The following is a 17,842-nucleotide window of genomic DNA, read 5'->3' on the forward strand; positions in this document are numbered from 1 at the left end:
TGATGCAGACGGGTATAATTTCGGTGATCTTTTATGAACAACGTGGGATTATGTCTATAGTTGCGCGTACGGTTTTTCTTTCATCTCGTTTCATATATATCTAGTTGTCTAACTGAAAACATAATTTCTAGTTCTAGTTTAGATATTTTTTTAGTTAGAACATGTTTCTGATCGTCGTTTTTTTATTCTTTATTTCTTTCTGTCTTTTTATCGTGGACTATAATCAATTCAAGACAGTGATTTTTTCATTTCTTCACTTTCTTGTTTTTTATTTTGCTTAGTTTTTTTTAATCATTTTATTTCGTTATGATGTTTTTCATGTGAGCTGCAGTGCCTTAATTTCAATAATAAGGTGACAGTAGTGAGTACCCGGATCACCAAACTTTTCGTCCGAACTGTTGAATCGAACGCACCCAAGAATATTACTTAGCGCCACCTATGAAAGTTCGTCTGCATTTCCCGTTATTATCAGTTTCCGCAGCATTCATCACATCCGTGTATGTTACACTTGCCTGGCAGTTAGCAGCTCATTATGTTGATATATAGTTTTGATTTATACATTATTTAAGCAAAAGTGTGCTTGCATGTTAACTGATGACAGTCTGTATCAGTTTTTGGGGACATCACATCACCTACAATGTACTGTCTGACTGTAGCTTTAACCCAGTCAATCTCTGTAATGTACGGTATAGAGCAGAGGAATGTAAACAAACTCTACCAAATATTTATATCTAAACATTACTCATCTGGCCTAAATAAACAATATAGACTTATAGACTAGCATTGCTCAAATTAAGTCTGTTGCTAACTTATCTGACTCATTTTATTTCTACCGGCCTATGACATCACTCTGGTTTGTGGTACAATTAGACGGAGTGAAGTTCATAGAAATCTAATGCATATTCTAGCTACAGTACCGTACATGTACAGTAGGCCTATTTATTGACTCAACGTTGTAGACATTCAAAGGTATATGATTCTATTGTATTATTTAGATCAGAGACCTATATACTAATAGTATATAGGTTTCTGTTTAGATTGAAAAAAAAATAATTTAAATTGCCCTGTTACATTGTATGTTGAAAAAAAATGTCAGAAATGATAGGTGTCATTAATAGATGAAGGATAAACTAATATGTGTATGGGTCACATACCAATGTTTTTGTTAAATCTATATGTCCTACCATCTAAATTTTCAAGTTTTCCAGAATTTCTATGGGTCCTAACAAAATAGACAGTGAAACTGTTTTACAGTGAAACTGGTCTTATGTCTTGTTTATTCAAAGTAAATTAGAAATTTAATCTAATAAAATATTACTGTACATTATATTGTATATTGATTGATTAAGATTTTTTTTTCTGTTTCAGATGTTAAGTGGAATGTTATTGTCTACACTGCCATGTGTTCTAGGATGGGTCCTGTTCAATGCAGATGTAACAGTAGCGAAACTTGGCATTGTGGAGGCAGTGATTCACACTTGCAGTATGAAAACATCTCAGCATGAAGAAGCTTTGAACGATTCTTGTCAAGATAGAATTGATATTATATTGAAGACATCAGTGAAATTAGTGAGATTTGAAAATTAATGTATTCTTTACGTATTGTACAAAATGCATTGCTGAAACATTTCATATTGAATGCATTTTTAAGGAGAACATTTTCAAAATATTTCATTTTTTTTTTTCATTTCTGAATATTTGAGAAGTAATCTTTCTGAATATTTGAGAAGTAATCTTTACTCATTATAAGTAACAATATCTTTCACTCACATGACACTCTGCAATACTCCAAATTGTTTATAACAGCAACACATCTAGGCCAGCTAATTTTCGGGTGATTTATTGATTTTCAATTCTGCCTAATCTCATGGTTCTTTATATCAGAAGGCATATGAAAAGAAAACAGCAAGAATGGAGACATCACAGCAAACTTACAATGATTCACTTTCAGATAAATGTTTTAATGAATATTATTTAGCATCAGACAATCAAATCATAAAATCACCCCTACTTATACCAATAGCAATACCATAATTTCAGTGATGAAAAAATATGTAATCCGGTTTTTGTGTTCTATATGCAGAAGGAATCTCAATTTGTCACTGTAAATAAAGTGTACAGTCCAGATGATCAGGAGGATGTGAAACTGCTTAATCCTTTATTGATATATGTACATCTAAAGAATGCAAGACTGATCTACCCACTCAAGTACTTACAGGTCAGTGTGTTCATTAGTGAGTAGGTTTGTGTAGGATAACGACAAAATTACACAGCAGAATCATTTATATCTGTGAATGTTTTTCAGTGGAAGATCAATGAATTTGATTATTTTCATTCTTCTGATATTTTTTGTATTTCAAAAGTTTTTAAGAAATGACAAGGTTACAATATTATTGAGTGCCAATCTTTTATTCGGTGTCAAAGTTGAAGGTTTGACAACATCAGTTCTCTGATTTCAATAAAGGCATAGTTATAGTATATTTGCATCATTGGACTTGTAACGGGGTATTGTTAGATCTTGTATTGCAGTGTATCGTAGAGGAGTGAAAACTACAAGTCTAATTTTAATTAGATTGTGAAGATACCGTGCATTTGCCTACATGTACATTTTTTCTCTCTCTTTTGTTTTTTATTTCCCAAACAGACAGTTAACAACAAAGCTTATGAAGTGTTCTTTCACAAGGACAACACAGAAAACTACCAAGGTTGTAAGGAAAGTTCCATCTGGAAAATGTGTGGGAAAATGTCTGGGTCTGATACCAACAAGGTAAATTATTTTGTTGATGAACAATTTTATGATCTCTAATTATTTTGGCTGTTTGCCTTACATTCATACATAATATTGTACATGTAAACCTAGAACATACATACTACTGTGTATGAATATGTTATACCTACAGTAGAACATACTTTACATGTATATCCAGAACATACATCTATAGACATGGTTATAAATTTAGGAGGGAAATTATAGACTTAGAGTATTGTATTTAGGATAAAGTGATAGAGAAAACAACACCTTTTCCTAGTGTGATAGATTTGATAAACCTGTAGTTATAATGGCTTCTAATCATAAAAGGCAATCAATATGCTTTTAAATGTCCCTTGACATAGAAAAGACCTTGAGATCTAGCAAGCTAGTTCAAAATCAAGGAAATATTTAATTAAAATAAAATATAAAAACCTGATAATACAGTTTCCAAACAAAAAGTGTCTGGATAATAGGACTACCTGTTTACCAATAACTCTTCATAAAGAAAATATCAATCTTCCCTTTTTGGATGGATGTTAGGACAGCCAGATTGGTGAACCAACGAGCAGAAAAAATATGCATGCTTTTAATATTGTATGAGTAGACTAATTGAGAGCTAGGGACCCTGAAGAATCAAGGTTGGAGGTGATTTCTCTACTGTCATATGTTTAGAGGACAGCCTGCTGTATCTTACTGCATGTTATAATATACTTCCTTGCAGGTTTGGGGTTGATTCCTCTAATGTAATCTATAAACATGTATTGAAGAGCTAAGACCTTCTGTATCCCACTGTTTGTCGATTGTATCATACAACTAAAAATCCAGCTTGATGATGTCTTACTGAATGTGTCTTGATGATAAAACATTGAAAATGTTTGATGATCTTTGTGTTGATGTAATTGGTATTACAGGGGTTTGGTGCTCCTCTATTGTTTCTATTGATGTTACAGGGAGTTGGTACTCCTCTATTGATGTTATTGGTATTACAAGGGTTTGGTGTTCCTCTATTGATGTTATTGGTATTACAGGGATTGGGTGCACCTGTATTGATGTTATTGGTATTACAGGGTTTCTTTGGTGTTCCTCTATTGATGTTATTGGTATATTACAGGGGTTTGGTGTTCCTCTATTGATGTTATTGGTATTACAGTGGTTTGGAGCTCCTCTATTGATGTTATTGGTATTACAGGGGTTTGGTTCTCTTCTATTGATGTTATTGATATTACAGGGATTTTGTTGCTCATGTGATGACTACAGAAATGACATCTCCTATCACATCCGCAGTGGACAGGACTGCAGTGACAAAATCACTCCCTGGCAGAAGGATCCTAGTGCCTACCACTCCAGTACTCATTGTCTCAGATATGACTCTGTCTGGTAGGCAGTTTTTATCAAATTATGTAGGAAAGACTGTGTGTAACTGTTAAATATAGAAAAGCATACAAATGCTATTATGCTATCACAGAGATATAAATTTTCATTTGACTTCTTGTTATATAAGAAGAAAATAATTCTTCTACTTGGACTATAGCTAGAAATATGAACATTTCAATGTTAAAGAATGATATATGTTAAAGAATGATTTAATTGTTCTGCAAATGTAATACAAAAATATATCAATACCATTTAACTAAAAGATTCCTAATTAAATCACTCAGCTGCAGTTTCTGTGATCAAAGGTATTTATAATCTTTCCACAAGGTACCATGTTTACGGGTTGAAGAAACCTTCAAAAGAATATGACATATCTGTGGAGATATACACATTCAATAAAGCAGAAGGCCTAACACCTGTCACAGAGAACAACATAGTGGTGGGAACGTCCTCTTCCAGTCTCCTCTCCAGTAACAACAAGGTATAGATGTCTATAGACAACATGGTGGTGGGAACGTCCTCTTCCAGTCTCCTCTCCACTAACAACAAGGTATAGGTGTCTATAGACAACATGGTGGTGGGAACGTCCTCCTCCAGTAACAATGAGGTATAGGTGTCTATAGACAACATGGTGGTGGGAACGTCCTCTTCCAGTCTCCTCTCCACTAACAACAAGGTATAGGTGTCTATAGACAACATGGTGGTGGGAACGTCCTCCTCCAGTAACAATGAGGTATAGGTGTCTATAGACAACATGGTGGTGGGAACGTCCTCCTCCAGTCTCCTCTCCAGTAACAACAAGGTATAGGTGTCTATAGACAACATGGTGGTGGGAACGTCCTCCTCCTCCAGTCTCCTCTCCAGTAACAACAAGGTATAGGTGTCTTTAGACAACATGGTGGTGGGAACGTCCTCCTCCAGTCTCCTCTCCAGTAACAACAAGGTATAGGTGTCTATAGACAACATGGTGGTGGGAACGTCCTCCTCCAGTCTCCTCTCCAGTAACAACAAGGTATAGGTGTCTATAGACAACATGGTGGTGGGAATGTCCTCCTCCAGTCTCCTCTCCAGTAACAACAAGGTATAGGTGTCTATAGACAACATGGTGGTGGGAACGTCCTCATCCAGTCTCCTCTCCAGTAACAATGAGGTATAGGTGTCTATAGACAACATGGTGGTGGGAACGTCCTCCTCCAGTCTCCTCTCCAGTAACAACAAGGTATAGGTGTCTATAGACAACATGGTGGTGGGAACGTCCTCCTCCTCCAGTCTCCTCTCCAGTAACAATGAGGTATAGGTGTCTATAGACAACATGGTGGTGGGAATGTCCTCCTCCAGTATCCTCTCCAGTAACAACAAGGTATAGGTGTCTATAGACAACATGGTGGTGGGAACGTCCTCATCCAGTCTCCTCTCCAGTAACAATGAGGTATAGGTGTCTATAGACAACATGGTGGTGGGAACGTCCTCCTCCAGTCTCCTCTCCAGTAACAACAAGGTATAGGTGTCTATAGACAACATGGTGGTGGGAACGTCCTCCTCCTCCAGTCTCCTCTCCAGTAACAATGAGGTATAGGTGTCTATAGACAACATGGTGGTGGGAATGTCCTCCTCCAGTATCCTCTCCAGTAACAACAAGGTATAGGTGTCTATAGACAACATGGTGGTGGGAATGTCCTCTCCAGTAACAATGAGGTATAAGTGTCTATAGATAACATGGTGGTGGGAACGTCCTCCTCCAGTCTCCTCTCCAGTAACAATGAAGTATAAGTGTTTATAGACAACATGGTGGTGGGAATGTCCTCCTCCAGTATCCTCTCCAGTAACAATGAGGTATAGGTATCTATAGACAACATGGTGGTGGGAACGTCCTCCTCCTCCAGTCTCCTCTCCAGTAACAACAAGGTATAGGTGTCTATAGACAACATGTGGTGGGAACGTCCTCCTCCAGTCTCCTCTCCAGTAACAATGAGGTATAGGTGTCTATAGACAACATGGTAGTGGGAATGTCCTCCTCCAGTATCCTCTCCAGTAACAATGAGGTATAGGTATCTATAGACAACATGGTGGTGGGAACGTCCTCCTCCTCCAGTATCCTCTCCAGTAACAACAAGGTATAGGTGTCTATAGACAACATGGTGGTGGGAACGTCCTCCTCCAGTCTCCTCTCCAGTAACAACAGGGTATAGATGTCTATAGACAACATGGTGGTGGGAACGTCCTCTCCAGTCTCCTCTCCAGTAACAACAAGGTATAGGTGTCTATAGACAACGTGGTGTTGGGAACGTCCTCACTAGTCTCCTCACCATTAACAACAAGGTATAGATGTCCATAGACAACATGGTGGTGGGAACATCCTCTTCAGTCCAGTAAAAACAATGAATAGTTGAGGAATCTTGAAATGGCACAATTCATTCATTTGTTAACTTAAAATATCCTTCTCATTCCAAACCCATGTATTTGTCTTTTTACATCCTGAAAGGTTTCTGTCAGCATCCTCAACATACAGACCAATCCAAAGAATGAGGATCCACTTAGCTACAAAAGAAATGTCATCTTAATTCCTCAACAGATTGGGAGGAAGGTGGACGGTGAACAACTTCCTCTTCAGTTACAGGTAAGTAATCTCTAGTAGTAGTGAATAAAGAAAATTGGTATCAGGAAATGCTGCTTATTTAAAAAAGATATTCCACTTCAGTTTGAATATTCAAAGATAAAAATAAAACACACACACAAATATCACATTGATCATACCATTTCTATTTATTGCAAATCATATTTTTAGTGCAGCTTCCTGATCTGGGACCTTTTCTGCAACTTTATGTGGTAATAGATTTTGATCAGTGATTGCCTAATGCACATTATATCTTTCACTACAGGGAAATGCTTCCGAGTTTTTGGTGCTGAATCGCGACCATTTAGCTCTGAGTGGTGGTGTGTGTGATAAAGTGGGCGTGTCTTATAAGGCCTTTGTAGACCAGAGACACAGATGTGGGAAACCTGCCCAGAGGTATACAGCCCATCAGAGATATATTGGCTTGCTTTGTTTTATTAAAGACAACCAAAATATAGTTTAAATGCTCTCACCAATCTAATATGGATGTGATTAATGCACTTATACAATCTGAATCAGTTGTCAGTCCCAGTAGAGGGAAACAAACACAAAAGTGTGAATTTACACGACAAAAAAATTTGCCCTTGTCATATCTTAGCATCACCCTGCTGCTTGACATCATGTTTACTGTTTTCAGTTGAATATCAATACAGTACTAAATTAACAAACAAAAAACATGCAGTAATATCACAAGACTGTAACTGTATAACAAGGTATTCATGTAATACAATATTTAAATAGTAAGCATCTTTATTGTCCTTATGATGTATTAAAATGCAGTAATTTATGTTTCCAGTTGTCTTTGGAACCAACCAATGCAATTCTGGCTACATGATATAGTAAGTACACATATATTACTACTGTTAGTTTGATATACACTGTGACACTTGATCAGAGATTTCATTTAACATCCACGAAGTGAGTGATATAAGGTGTTGACTTGTGTACATGAATATGTGCATTGTTTTCTTTAATACATTATCCTTAGAGAACAAGTGTGGTATTATTGATAGAAACAGAAAATTAGGAAAAAATCACTTGTTCATGCATGTACACCTGGTCCACTTTTAATTTGTTTAAATTGATATTTTATTATTATTCAGCATGATTCCTTTATTAGATACTTTGGTGTGTTTTAGGAGAAACAGCTACAAAGGAAACCTACTAAATACTTTCTATCAGGACTTGCTGAGATAAACAGTGATCCTCTTATACAACAACCTTCAAGTTTGGCTTTGTCTGTCATCTCAAAGGGAAGATTGACTGCTAACCTGTTCATTCAAGTCAAAGTTGGCAACACCTTCCCAGCCAGACAAGGGTAGGTCTGTGTATCTAGCTTGATCATCATCAATGCTGAACTGAACCACCCTGCCATCTCAGTGATGATTATTTCTAGAAAACACTGAAAAGTATTTCAATCAGCATGGTTTTATTTGGGAAGTTATATACAAAAAACTAGGTTATTTTAATCATTTGAGAATTTTGAAATCTTAAGTCTTGAATCTAGACACATTGAGCATTAACTACAGATGTTTCGTTTACATACAGAAGTTATTTGAATAACTTTAATTTGACCATCAATTTATTTTTCTATATCACTATAACAAGTAGAATGTTCTGATATAGGAGAACAGCACAGATTACAAAGATTGCTCACACTTATGAAGGGAAGACGAGCACTGTGAGTGTGTCTGTGTACAACCCTGGTCTGGTGAAGGAGACTTACACTGTGTCTCTACACTCCTGTAACACCAGTCGAGTCACATCCCAGGCCGCACATGTTGCTGTCCCAGCCCACCATTCTAGTGACGCTGTCTTCAGGTTTAAGGGTTTGGCTGGCCACCAATTGATAATATGTACAGGTATGTTCACGTAATACTGAGTAAAGTATGACAATGCTACAGATGGCTAATGCGTGGATTGTTATATTGTGACCAAACTAACACCACCATGTGGTATACTATTTATCTATTATAACCCTCACTTTAGTAAGGGAGTATATCATAATCAATTTGTACCTGTGTCTGTTCATTCATGTGTCCACTTTAATTTCTCTTTAACCCATTGACAGATTTAGTTAACACTCACACCACAACATCTCAGCATAAAGATTCTACACCTAATTAGATTTAGGTAGTCACGTACCAGTCAAGGCTAAAGATCAATAGTTGTAATTAACCACTTTAAAATATTGAGTTTGTGTACATATCTCATGAACTACTAAACATATTAAGTTCATATTACCGGGTAACACCATAGCATCACACCATCAAAGTCTACACCTCATTAGATTTTGAAAGTCATTGGTCAATGTTAAAGGTCAAAGGTCATACTTAACCACTTTTAACAATACAATATTCATGAACCCCTGTACAGATTTAGTTCATATTGAAACCATAACATCACATGACCATCAAGGTCTATGGTGACCTGATTAGATGTTGGTCATTAGTCAATACATGTCAAAGGTTACACTTGACCACATTTGAAATTAAGAAGCTTGTGGACAAGATATCTCTTGATCCCATTGACAGATGGTCACACCATATAACATCTCAGCATCTCTACACCTGTTTTAATTTTGGTGGTAATTTGTCAAGGTTTAAGGTCAAAGGCCGCACTTAATTATTTCCAAAACATATCTCAAGCAACCCCTGAATAGATTTATTTTACTGATGAAGGGAGGTGGGGCATATCTATGTGAGCCACACTCGCATTGTTTTTATTCAATTTACATATGGTTTCATAGTTTTGGGGCAATGCTTGTGTGTTTTTTTTACATAGAGCTTGAGAGTTTCAGGATGCTTGCATATTTTACATTGAGCTGGAGCATTTCGGGATGCTTATGTACTTTACGTTGAGTTTGAGTGTTTTGGGATGATTGCATACTTTACATACAGCTTTGGTGTTTCTACCACTTTATTAATTTCACCATTTTAACTGTCACTTACATCATGATGATAATTGCTACTTAAATCAGCTTATGATTATATGTATTCCATATATTATATATATATATATATATAATATATAGTACCTTATATTTGTGTCACTTTTGATTTTGATATGCATGCCACACTTGAATTTAGCCTTATTTGGTTTGGGCACATTTGGTGAGTTCGGTGTTTGTTTATTTTGGCAGTGTCTGTTTCTAACCACCTTCAGCACAACGTGAGTGAGCGAACCTTTTGGTTCAGAGAAGAAGAGACTTGTATCTGTATAGAGAACATCAGCTGTACAGTAAGTGATCAGCTGACAATATAAGTCAATCATCCTCAACATCTTGTAATGGAGAATCATCTCCTAGTTGTGGGGTTCATCATTTGAGGATTTGTGTGTTTATTGAAATGCACAATATCACTGAAAACAAATATACTATAATGATATTATTATGATAAATAAAAATTTACTATAATAATTGTATACAATGTATATTGTATTATACTAAAGTGTGAATATTTTACTGTTTGCAGTGCCAAAGTCAGAGGTTCCATTCTAAACTTTCTATAGAAGCTGGTGTTCTCCCTTTTGCCCAGACGTTACTACTCCAGGGCTACTTCTCCGGACCAGGTGATCGGAGATTTGTCATCCTCCTTATAGTGCTGCTGCTAATCATACTAGGTAATTTACTTCTGATAGCTAGTGCTGCTGCTAATCATACTAGGTAATTTACAGTAAGATATGATAGGTCTATATTCTTCTTTATTCAGTTATGAGCTTTAACACGTGTGAAATAAATTCCATATCCAAAAATCACGAGTCATGTGACCTGTTTCTACCACAATAATATCGGCTTGAATCAAAGGGAAATGTGGCTAAGTCTTATTTTGGCACCCGGTGATGATGATGTCAATATCAATTGCAGCTCCTGTCAAAGTTTGAATTCTAGACCAATCAAAAGACTGGAACATGAATATATCCTATAGTCAGGACATTTATACAATGGCTTGAGAGTGAAATAACACAGGGTATTGTGATAGAAATTATGATTATATCATTAAGTACACCTGTGTCTTTAAGAAAAATTTAGCAATGCATTAATTGAAACCTGAATACAAATATTCTACTCATTATTGATCAGAGGCAAAAGTTTGGTAGTACCCAGAGGGTCTGTCAGTCTGTTTGTTCACAATTTGTGATCTGTCATTGATTCTATTAATCTTTTTCAAAGACCTCTCTCAAATATTTTCTGTACAGTCGTTATAAGCCTGTGACTATGGTATTGTAATTGAAAAAGGATGTTATCAGGTAACTAATTCTTCTCTTGTCTCACTTTATCTTCAAGGCTTTGTGAAAGGTTTACTGAGTTTAGCCTTCCCAGTACAGATTGGCCAGTGTGGTCTGTGTCTGCTGCTTCGAGAGAAACCCCTGGATACTTACTATGAACGGGAGTTGGAACCATTTGATATAACATACAATGAGGAGGGCATTCCAGTTCATCCGGTAAAGTAAGTTCATTTTCAAGATAGACATAAGTACAGCAATATCAGCTTTCCTTTAAAATTTCTCTTCTAAAAATAGTGAATTTACTTTATGGCAGAGTAGTTTCAGGAATATTCCAATAAATTAAAATATGTGTTTGAAATGTTTGTATTATATACAATAAGTGTATAATACATGTACATTGTATGATGCTAGTTCATCTTCTTATTGCTGACATTTTGTTGTTGTTCATATCATCAAAATTTGTACAACTCTTTAAAACTTCATATTGGAGTAAATGACAGAAATATGGTGATTCACAATAAAAAAAATACAATAAATTGAATTCACAGTCATAAGCCATTACAGTTGCTGTCCAGATAAATAACTCTTGTATTCACAGTCATAAGCCATTACAGTTGCTGTCCAGATAAATAATTCTTGTATTCACAGTTACAAGCCAGTACAGTTGCCGTCCAGATAAATAAACAATTCTTGTATTCACAGTCATAAGCCAGTACAGTTGCTGTCCAGATGTGAACTGATGTTCCTCAATCTGTTTTTTGGGTTCTACATTATATTCATCCTTCCACATTATCTTCTGAACAAATGTAGACGACACAGACACCAACCACCATGTCCAAAGGTAAGGGAATAATCTAGTGGCAATAATACTTGAAATGTTATGGAGAATATGCCTTAAACCGGATAGATTTTCATTATTGGTGTTGTCACCTAATTATGCTCTCCTTGTACTTTTTCAAGAGTCTTCATTCAAATGTATGTTTTTTGTTCACATTTTCGCCTCGTTTTGTCAATTTTGAGTTAGAATTATAGTTGCCTTTAAAAATCCTGTGTTAATGTTATACTGTATATTTCTGTATCATTACTAGTAGGAGTATACCTCTCTTCTGTAGAATGTTACGGAAACTAAAGTGGATTCACCAGAGAAAACTGAGAGACTACAATCAGTCAAGCCACACAGTTTGTCCCAGATCAATCTGAAATCTTCTGTTATGTCTAAATCAGAGAAAGAGCTGGTGATGGAAATCTATAAAAAGCAAAAACAAAAACTGCTGGTATGTAAATACCCTCAAAACATAGATTTCTCTTTTTCCTTTTGTTTTGGATACAAATAAGTATGGGAAAAAAACCGGTTAGTGCTTTGTTCAGAGAATTAAATGTAATCCAGCTAATTGACACTCCGTACTGTTTTCTGTGGCAATATTGTTGATGCTCCGATTCACCTCATTATGCTGGTATTTAAATTGTGTATGGGTCAATGCACTATAATTAGAGTGTGGTAGAATATGTACAATAATAATTGTGGTATATTGGTTAAGGTTTATACAATTTTATTTTTAGCATCATAAAGAAGTTAGCAAGTCGTTGTCTAAAAATGAGATGGGATCATACCGATATGACATTACTCCTCCAGATTCTGGTAGGTATTTTCTACATTTATCTAGTCTTTACTAGTTTATCTAGTCAAGTTGCTTTGTTGAAAAAAAATCAATGAAATGAGAACAGAAAAAAGAATAAAATTAAATTTGAAAGACATATATAGGGCCATCCAGTAGACCCTTAAGAGTATGTTTTTGACTCCCCAAATTGATATCTGACTCTTGAGTTTGCATGAACGGACATGTCTATTTGACATGATTTGACCCTTCTGATTCAGTTATTTGACTTCTAAAATTGCTAAAAGTGAAGAGTCAACTGGATGCCCAAATGTATTTTTCTTGAAAAGTTCCTTGGTAACTATTGTTGGTCTATTGATTTTGCAGACATTGATGAATCTCCTAATAGAAGAATGACAAGAATTAAAGAAGCCCAAGGTAGTTATCTTCACATTTACATTAGCCATAGGCTGTCCTCTACACAACAGTCCAGGTAGTCATCTTCACATTTACATTAGCCATAGGCTGTCCTCTACACAACAGTCCAGGTAGTCATCTTCACATTTACATTAGCCATAGGATGTCCTCTACACAACAGTCCAGGTAGTCATCTTCACCTTTACATTAGCCATAGGCTGTCCTCTACACAACAGTCCAGGTAGTCATCTTCACATTTACATTAGCCATAGGCTGTCCTCTACACAACAGTCCAGGTAGTCATCTTCACATTTACATTAGCCATAAGCTGTCCTCTCCACAGAAGTCTAGGTAGTCATCTTCACATTTACATTAGCCATAGGCTGTCCTCTACACAACAGTCCAGGTAGTCATCTTTACATTTACATTAGCCATAGGCTGTCCTCTACACAACAGTCCAGGTAGTCATCTTCACATTTACATTAGCCATAGGATGTCCTCTACACAACAGTCCAGGTAGTCATCTTCACCTTTACATTAGCCATAGGCTGTCCTCTACACTGGAGTCTAGGTAGTCATCTTCACATTTACATTAGCCATAGGCTGTCCTCTACACAACAGTCCAGGTAGTCATCTTCACATTTACATTAGCCATAAGCTGTCCTCTACACTGGAGTCTAGGTAGTCATCTTCACATTTACATTAGCCATAGGCTGTCCTCTACACTGGAGTCTAGGTAGTCATCTTCACATTTACATTAGCCATAGGCTGTCCTCTACACAACAGTCTAGGTAGTCATCTTCACATTTACATTAGCCATAGGCTGTCCTCTACACAACAGTCCAGGTAGTCATCTTCACATTTACATTAGCCATAGGCTGTCCTCTACACAACAGTCCAGGTAGTCATCTTCACATTTACATTAGTCATAGGCTGTCCTCTACACAACAGTCTAGGTAGTCATCTTCACATTTACATTAGCCATAAGCTGTCCTCTACAAAACAGTCCACATAGTCATCTTCACATTTACATTAGCCATAGGTTGTCCTCTATACAACAGTCCAGGTAGTCGTCTTCACCTTTACATTAGCCTTAGGATGTCCTCTACACAACAGCCGTGTTCATATATGTATTGATCACATACTTTTGTAGATAAAATTGTACTCATGAAGATTTGATATCTACTCAATTCATAGATGAATTGCAATTAATCCAATATACCTAACCTGTCTTCAGTTAGGCCTATACTATCTGTTTCAAGTTTCAGGACGACAAACTGGACCCGATTTATTTACACACAAGCAGACCTTAAAGTCGTTATTACAGACAGATCCTGTCTACTGTAATATAGATGGTGAACCTTCAGTCTACCTCAAGGTGATAACAAGTTCTACCTCTAAACCATGGTTGATGTATAGAGTTAGTGTTATAGTGCGGTATTCCTAATTTTTTAGTCAACTTTTGTCTTCGAATAGCTTTCTCTAGTTCTTGAGTCAGACCTCATCATATAACAGAGATCATGATGGAAGAAGAGAATACGATAATGCTACTATTATGATTACCTTTGGGATCTGGTCCTGATCTTGTGGTGTACTTCATGTCCTTGTGTTAGCATGGAAATCACAGACTCTACAATCTTATACACATATGCACATCTCGACCAGATTACAAGATTTTGCAACCATGGAGACAATGTTTCATTAGCAGTATTTTACCATGATCAGTTATGAATACTTGTGTGAGAAATGCAAACCCTCTGGGCCTCTTGTTTACATTAGTGATAGTCTGATCTAGGTCTTGGCATACCAAATATCCAGTAACAGAAACAAAAGAATGTTCCCTTAAATTTGATAAGCCTCAGTGTTCTATTTTTAAAAGTAAATCATAAAATGTTACCGGTATCTTTATTTTAATTTTGCAGAACTCTGGTGATAAGTTCAGTCTGTGTGGTACCCTGGCAAAGGAAAAGAGAAAATTTGTCTTCCAGTTGGGGGATTATACATTACAGGTCAGATTATAGTGTTTAGCTCACTTACATGTAGGGGCCAGCAAGTTAATGGTTTCATATATAATTTCTGTTATTTGTTAACGTGTTCCTTAAAAATATTTTAAAGAACTGAAGAACAGGCCTTGATCTCTGGATAGTAACTTGAGACAAAGACAACAACAAAACATATAAAAAAAAAAAAAAAAAAATATATATATATATATATATATGTATAATATATATAATATTTAGATAAACCGACATACTGAAGTTCACGGATATATTTATAACAATATTGAATAACAAGTGAGTGATACATGCACATAGATTTTGGTTTATAAAAGATTAATGACATATTCTTTTGATTTTAGACTTATGAAAATGTTGGATATCCAAAGCTGTTGTCCAGACCACAGAGAATCATACATCCCATCAGTTTTACAATGTGTCTGACATCAGTCGGTGTCCACAGGATGATAACAGCTGAACCACTGTATCCATGTCTGAACAGGAAGTCCTGAGTAGTCCCACTGCTGTATCTGTGTGAACAGGAAGACCTAAATGGTCCCATCACTGTAACTCTGTCTTGACAGGAAAGCCTGAATATTCTCACTGCTATATCCTGTTAGATTTATAAATTTTCTAGTCAAAATCCTTGCCAATATTGTCTTGATAAATATATTCAAACACGATTGCAATTATGACCCTATAGTCCTATACAGAATTAATTTAAGTATTTTATTTTAATGAAATGTATTATGATTACAGTATTTGACATTTTTATTATTTGTTATTTAAAGTGCCATAGTGTTGATGTTAAATTTGACTATGTTTGTATTCTTTTGTGATTTTCATGAATTTTTATTTAAAGTGCCATATTGCTGATGTTAAATTTAAATTTGTTTGCATACTTTTGTGACATGAGTTTTATTTTTATGTCACCTGAAATGGGTCTCAAGTGACTTATTCTCATCACCTTTGTCCATCCTGCATCATTGGTAAAGAATTTTCATTTTCGGCTTCTTCTTAATGAAATTTTGCATAAGCCATCCATGGCCAAAGGTTAACCAGGATTGTGAATTATATGGTTCCCAACCCCCAGGAGCCTGAGGGACGGGACAAAAATTTGTTAAATTGATTGAAACTTCAAGATTCTTCTCAAAACTGAAATAAGGTAGAATAACCAAAATCATAAATTTCTCGATGGTGAGGTTTAACATTTATTTGCCCGAGGGGAGGAGATTTACACTTTAGGATAGTTTTTATAGGGAAATCACATTTTTGACCATCATTTTTCAAATATCTGTTGGAATTAATTCAAACTTGGAACTATCAGTATGTGATAGCAGTTTGATGCACATATTAACCCTAACCAACCCCAAGGGCTAATGGAAAGGACTAAAAACGGTCAGATCGAGAGAAATAGCAAGTGGTTACCTTTATCATATCTTAAATAATGAAATCATATCTTTAGCCCACCATCATGATGGTCAGATTGTGGGCTTGGTGTTCAAATCACCATTTGTCTGTCCATCCATATACAATATCCTTGTTAGTGTTATTTCACGGAAAGTTCTTGATAGATCTTTCTCATATTTCATATGTAGTTTCCCCTTGATCCCTACTGTGCAAGTTCCATTTTGAGATTGATCAGAAAACAAGATAGCTGACAGGCAGTCATTTTGAATATTGACAGTTGAATTGAAGTTTGTTATAGCCATTATAGCCATTTCTCAAAGTTGTTCATGGATCTTTCTTGAATATAATTTATCTGTTTGTCTTACGTTTAATTAATTAATCTGTTTGTCTTATGTTTAACTTAGTTTAAGTTGTTACCATATCTGTCAGTGTTAATAATGAATCTTAATCGGATTTTTTGTTTGTCATTGTTTTTATTCACATTACTTGTTTGACAAATCTTATGTTATTTTTTTCCCTCAGTGAACAAAGGAAAGTAATTAATGAAACATAATTAACCCTTTGTCCTTTTAAACAAAATATTAAAATACATGTATGTTAAATTATGTTTCTTTCAAGCTTGGTTATCATAGTAATGAATAGCACTTCATTTATATGTAAATGTTTTTATTCATCTGTTCAGTATTATTGAATGACCAAAGAAATATTTTTACTAAAAAGTGTAGTGTTGTGTTTTAAATATTTTTTGTAGATTTTTTAATGTTTCTAGTTAAATTTGATAATTCTTTATTGTTAATGTAATCATTCCTCTAGGCAAGACTAGATCTGATCAGTCCACATACATTCATCGATGTAAGAAACGTTTAGTGCAGATTGTTAATTCATTTACATTCCATATAATAAGTATACATCAAATTCACATGATTGTAATTTATCTATATATATCCCTATGAGTCTCCTGTGCTATACAAACTGTGTTTATTTTTCAATGTTATGGGAGATTATACAAATGTACTAAAGTCGTATGTTATATATAAGCCCTGTAAATGTAGACATATGGTAAGCAATACTCTACTTGTAAAGTAAATACTGTTGTTCAGTAAGAATACCCTCATTTGTAAATTCATCGTCCTGTAATAAGCCTGATTTGGAGTCTGAGTTTACCTGGTAGGCCCATATGTTGGCTGATTACAGTATAAATGCTGACTTCCATCTGGTTCATTAAAAATCAGTAAGGTATCCACCATCAGATGTTTAGAGTTACTGCCCTTTATTTCTCAAGCATTGTCATATGTATTTGTCCATCAAGCATGTTTTTATAAATTAGACTTGTATGCATTTTATGGACAAGAGGGATTTTTAGTTGCATTTGAATATTAATTTCAGTTAATCATTTGGTGTACATTTTGTGCAGGAAGATGATTTTGAGGAATAAAATGTGTCAAAGTAAGGATGT

The 17,842-nt window shown here is 35.5% G+C and overlaps 1 protein-coding gene across 3 annotated transcripts; it reads left to right on the forward strand.

Annotated features, from left to right (window-relative positions):
• Positions 1 to 1,372: 1,372 nt before the first annotated feature.
• On the forward strand, positions 1,373 to 17,837 carry LOC117323795 (hapless 2-like). Of its 3 annotated transcripts, none has more exons than XM_033879247.1 (20): positions 1,373 to 1,569; positions 2,084 to 2,218; positions 2,645 to 2,767; positions 3,981 to 4,129; positions 4,454 to 4,607; positions 6,609 to 6,743; positions 7,006 to 7,136; positions 7,537 to 7,579; positions 7,880 to 8,058; positions 8,367 to 8,602; positions 9,883 to 9,980; positions 10,214 to 10,361; positions 11,026 to 11,188; positions 11,670 to 11,808; positions 12,080 to 12,241; positions 12,528 to 12,606; positions 12,950 to 13,000; positions 14,242 to 14,357; positions 14,902 to 14,988; positions 15,339 to 17,837. In XM_033879247.1, the coding sequence occupies exons 1-20, from the start codon at positions 1,381 to 1,383 to the stop codon at positions 15,486 to 15,488; spliced, it is 2,667 nt and encodes an 888-aa protein (XP_033735138.1). In that variant the 5' UTR covers positions 1,373 to 1,380; the 3' UTR covers positions 15,489 to 17,837. The 3 variants fall into 3 exon arrangements, with proteins under 3 accessions (XP_033735138.1, XP_033735139.1, XP_033735140.1); XM_033879248.1 differs by having other exon boundaries at positions 14,248 to 14,357; XM_033879249.1 differs by lacking the exon at positions 12,950 to 13,000 and having other exon boundaries at positions 14,248 to 14,357.
• The last annotated feature ends 5 nt before the right edge of the window (positions 17,838 to 17,842 follow it).

Source organism: Pecten maximus, chromosome 3 (assembly GCF_902652985.1).
Source record: "Pecten maximus chromosome 3, xPecMax1.1, whole genome shotgun sequence".
Lineage (NCBI taxonomy): Eukaryota > Metazoa > Mollusca > Bivalvia > Pectinida > Pectinidae > Pecten > Pecten maximus.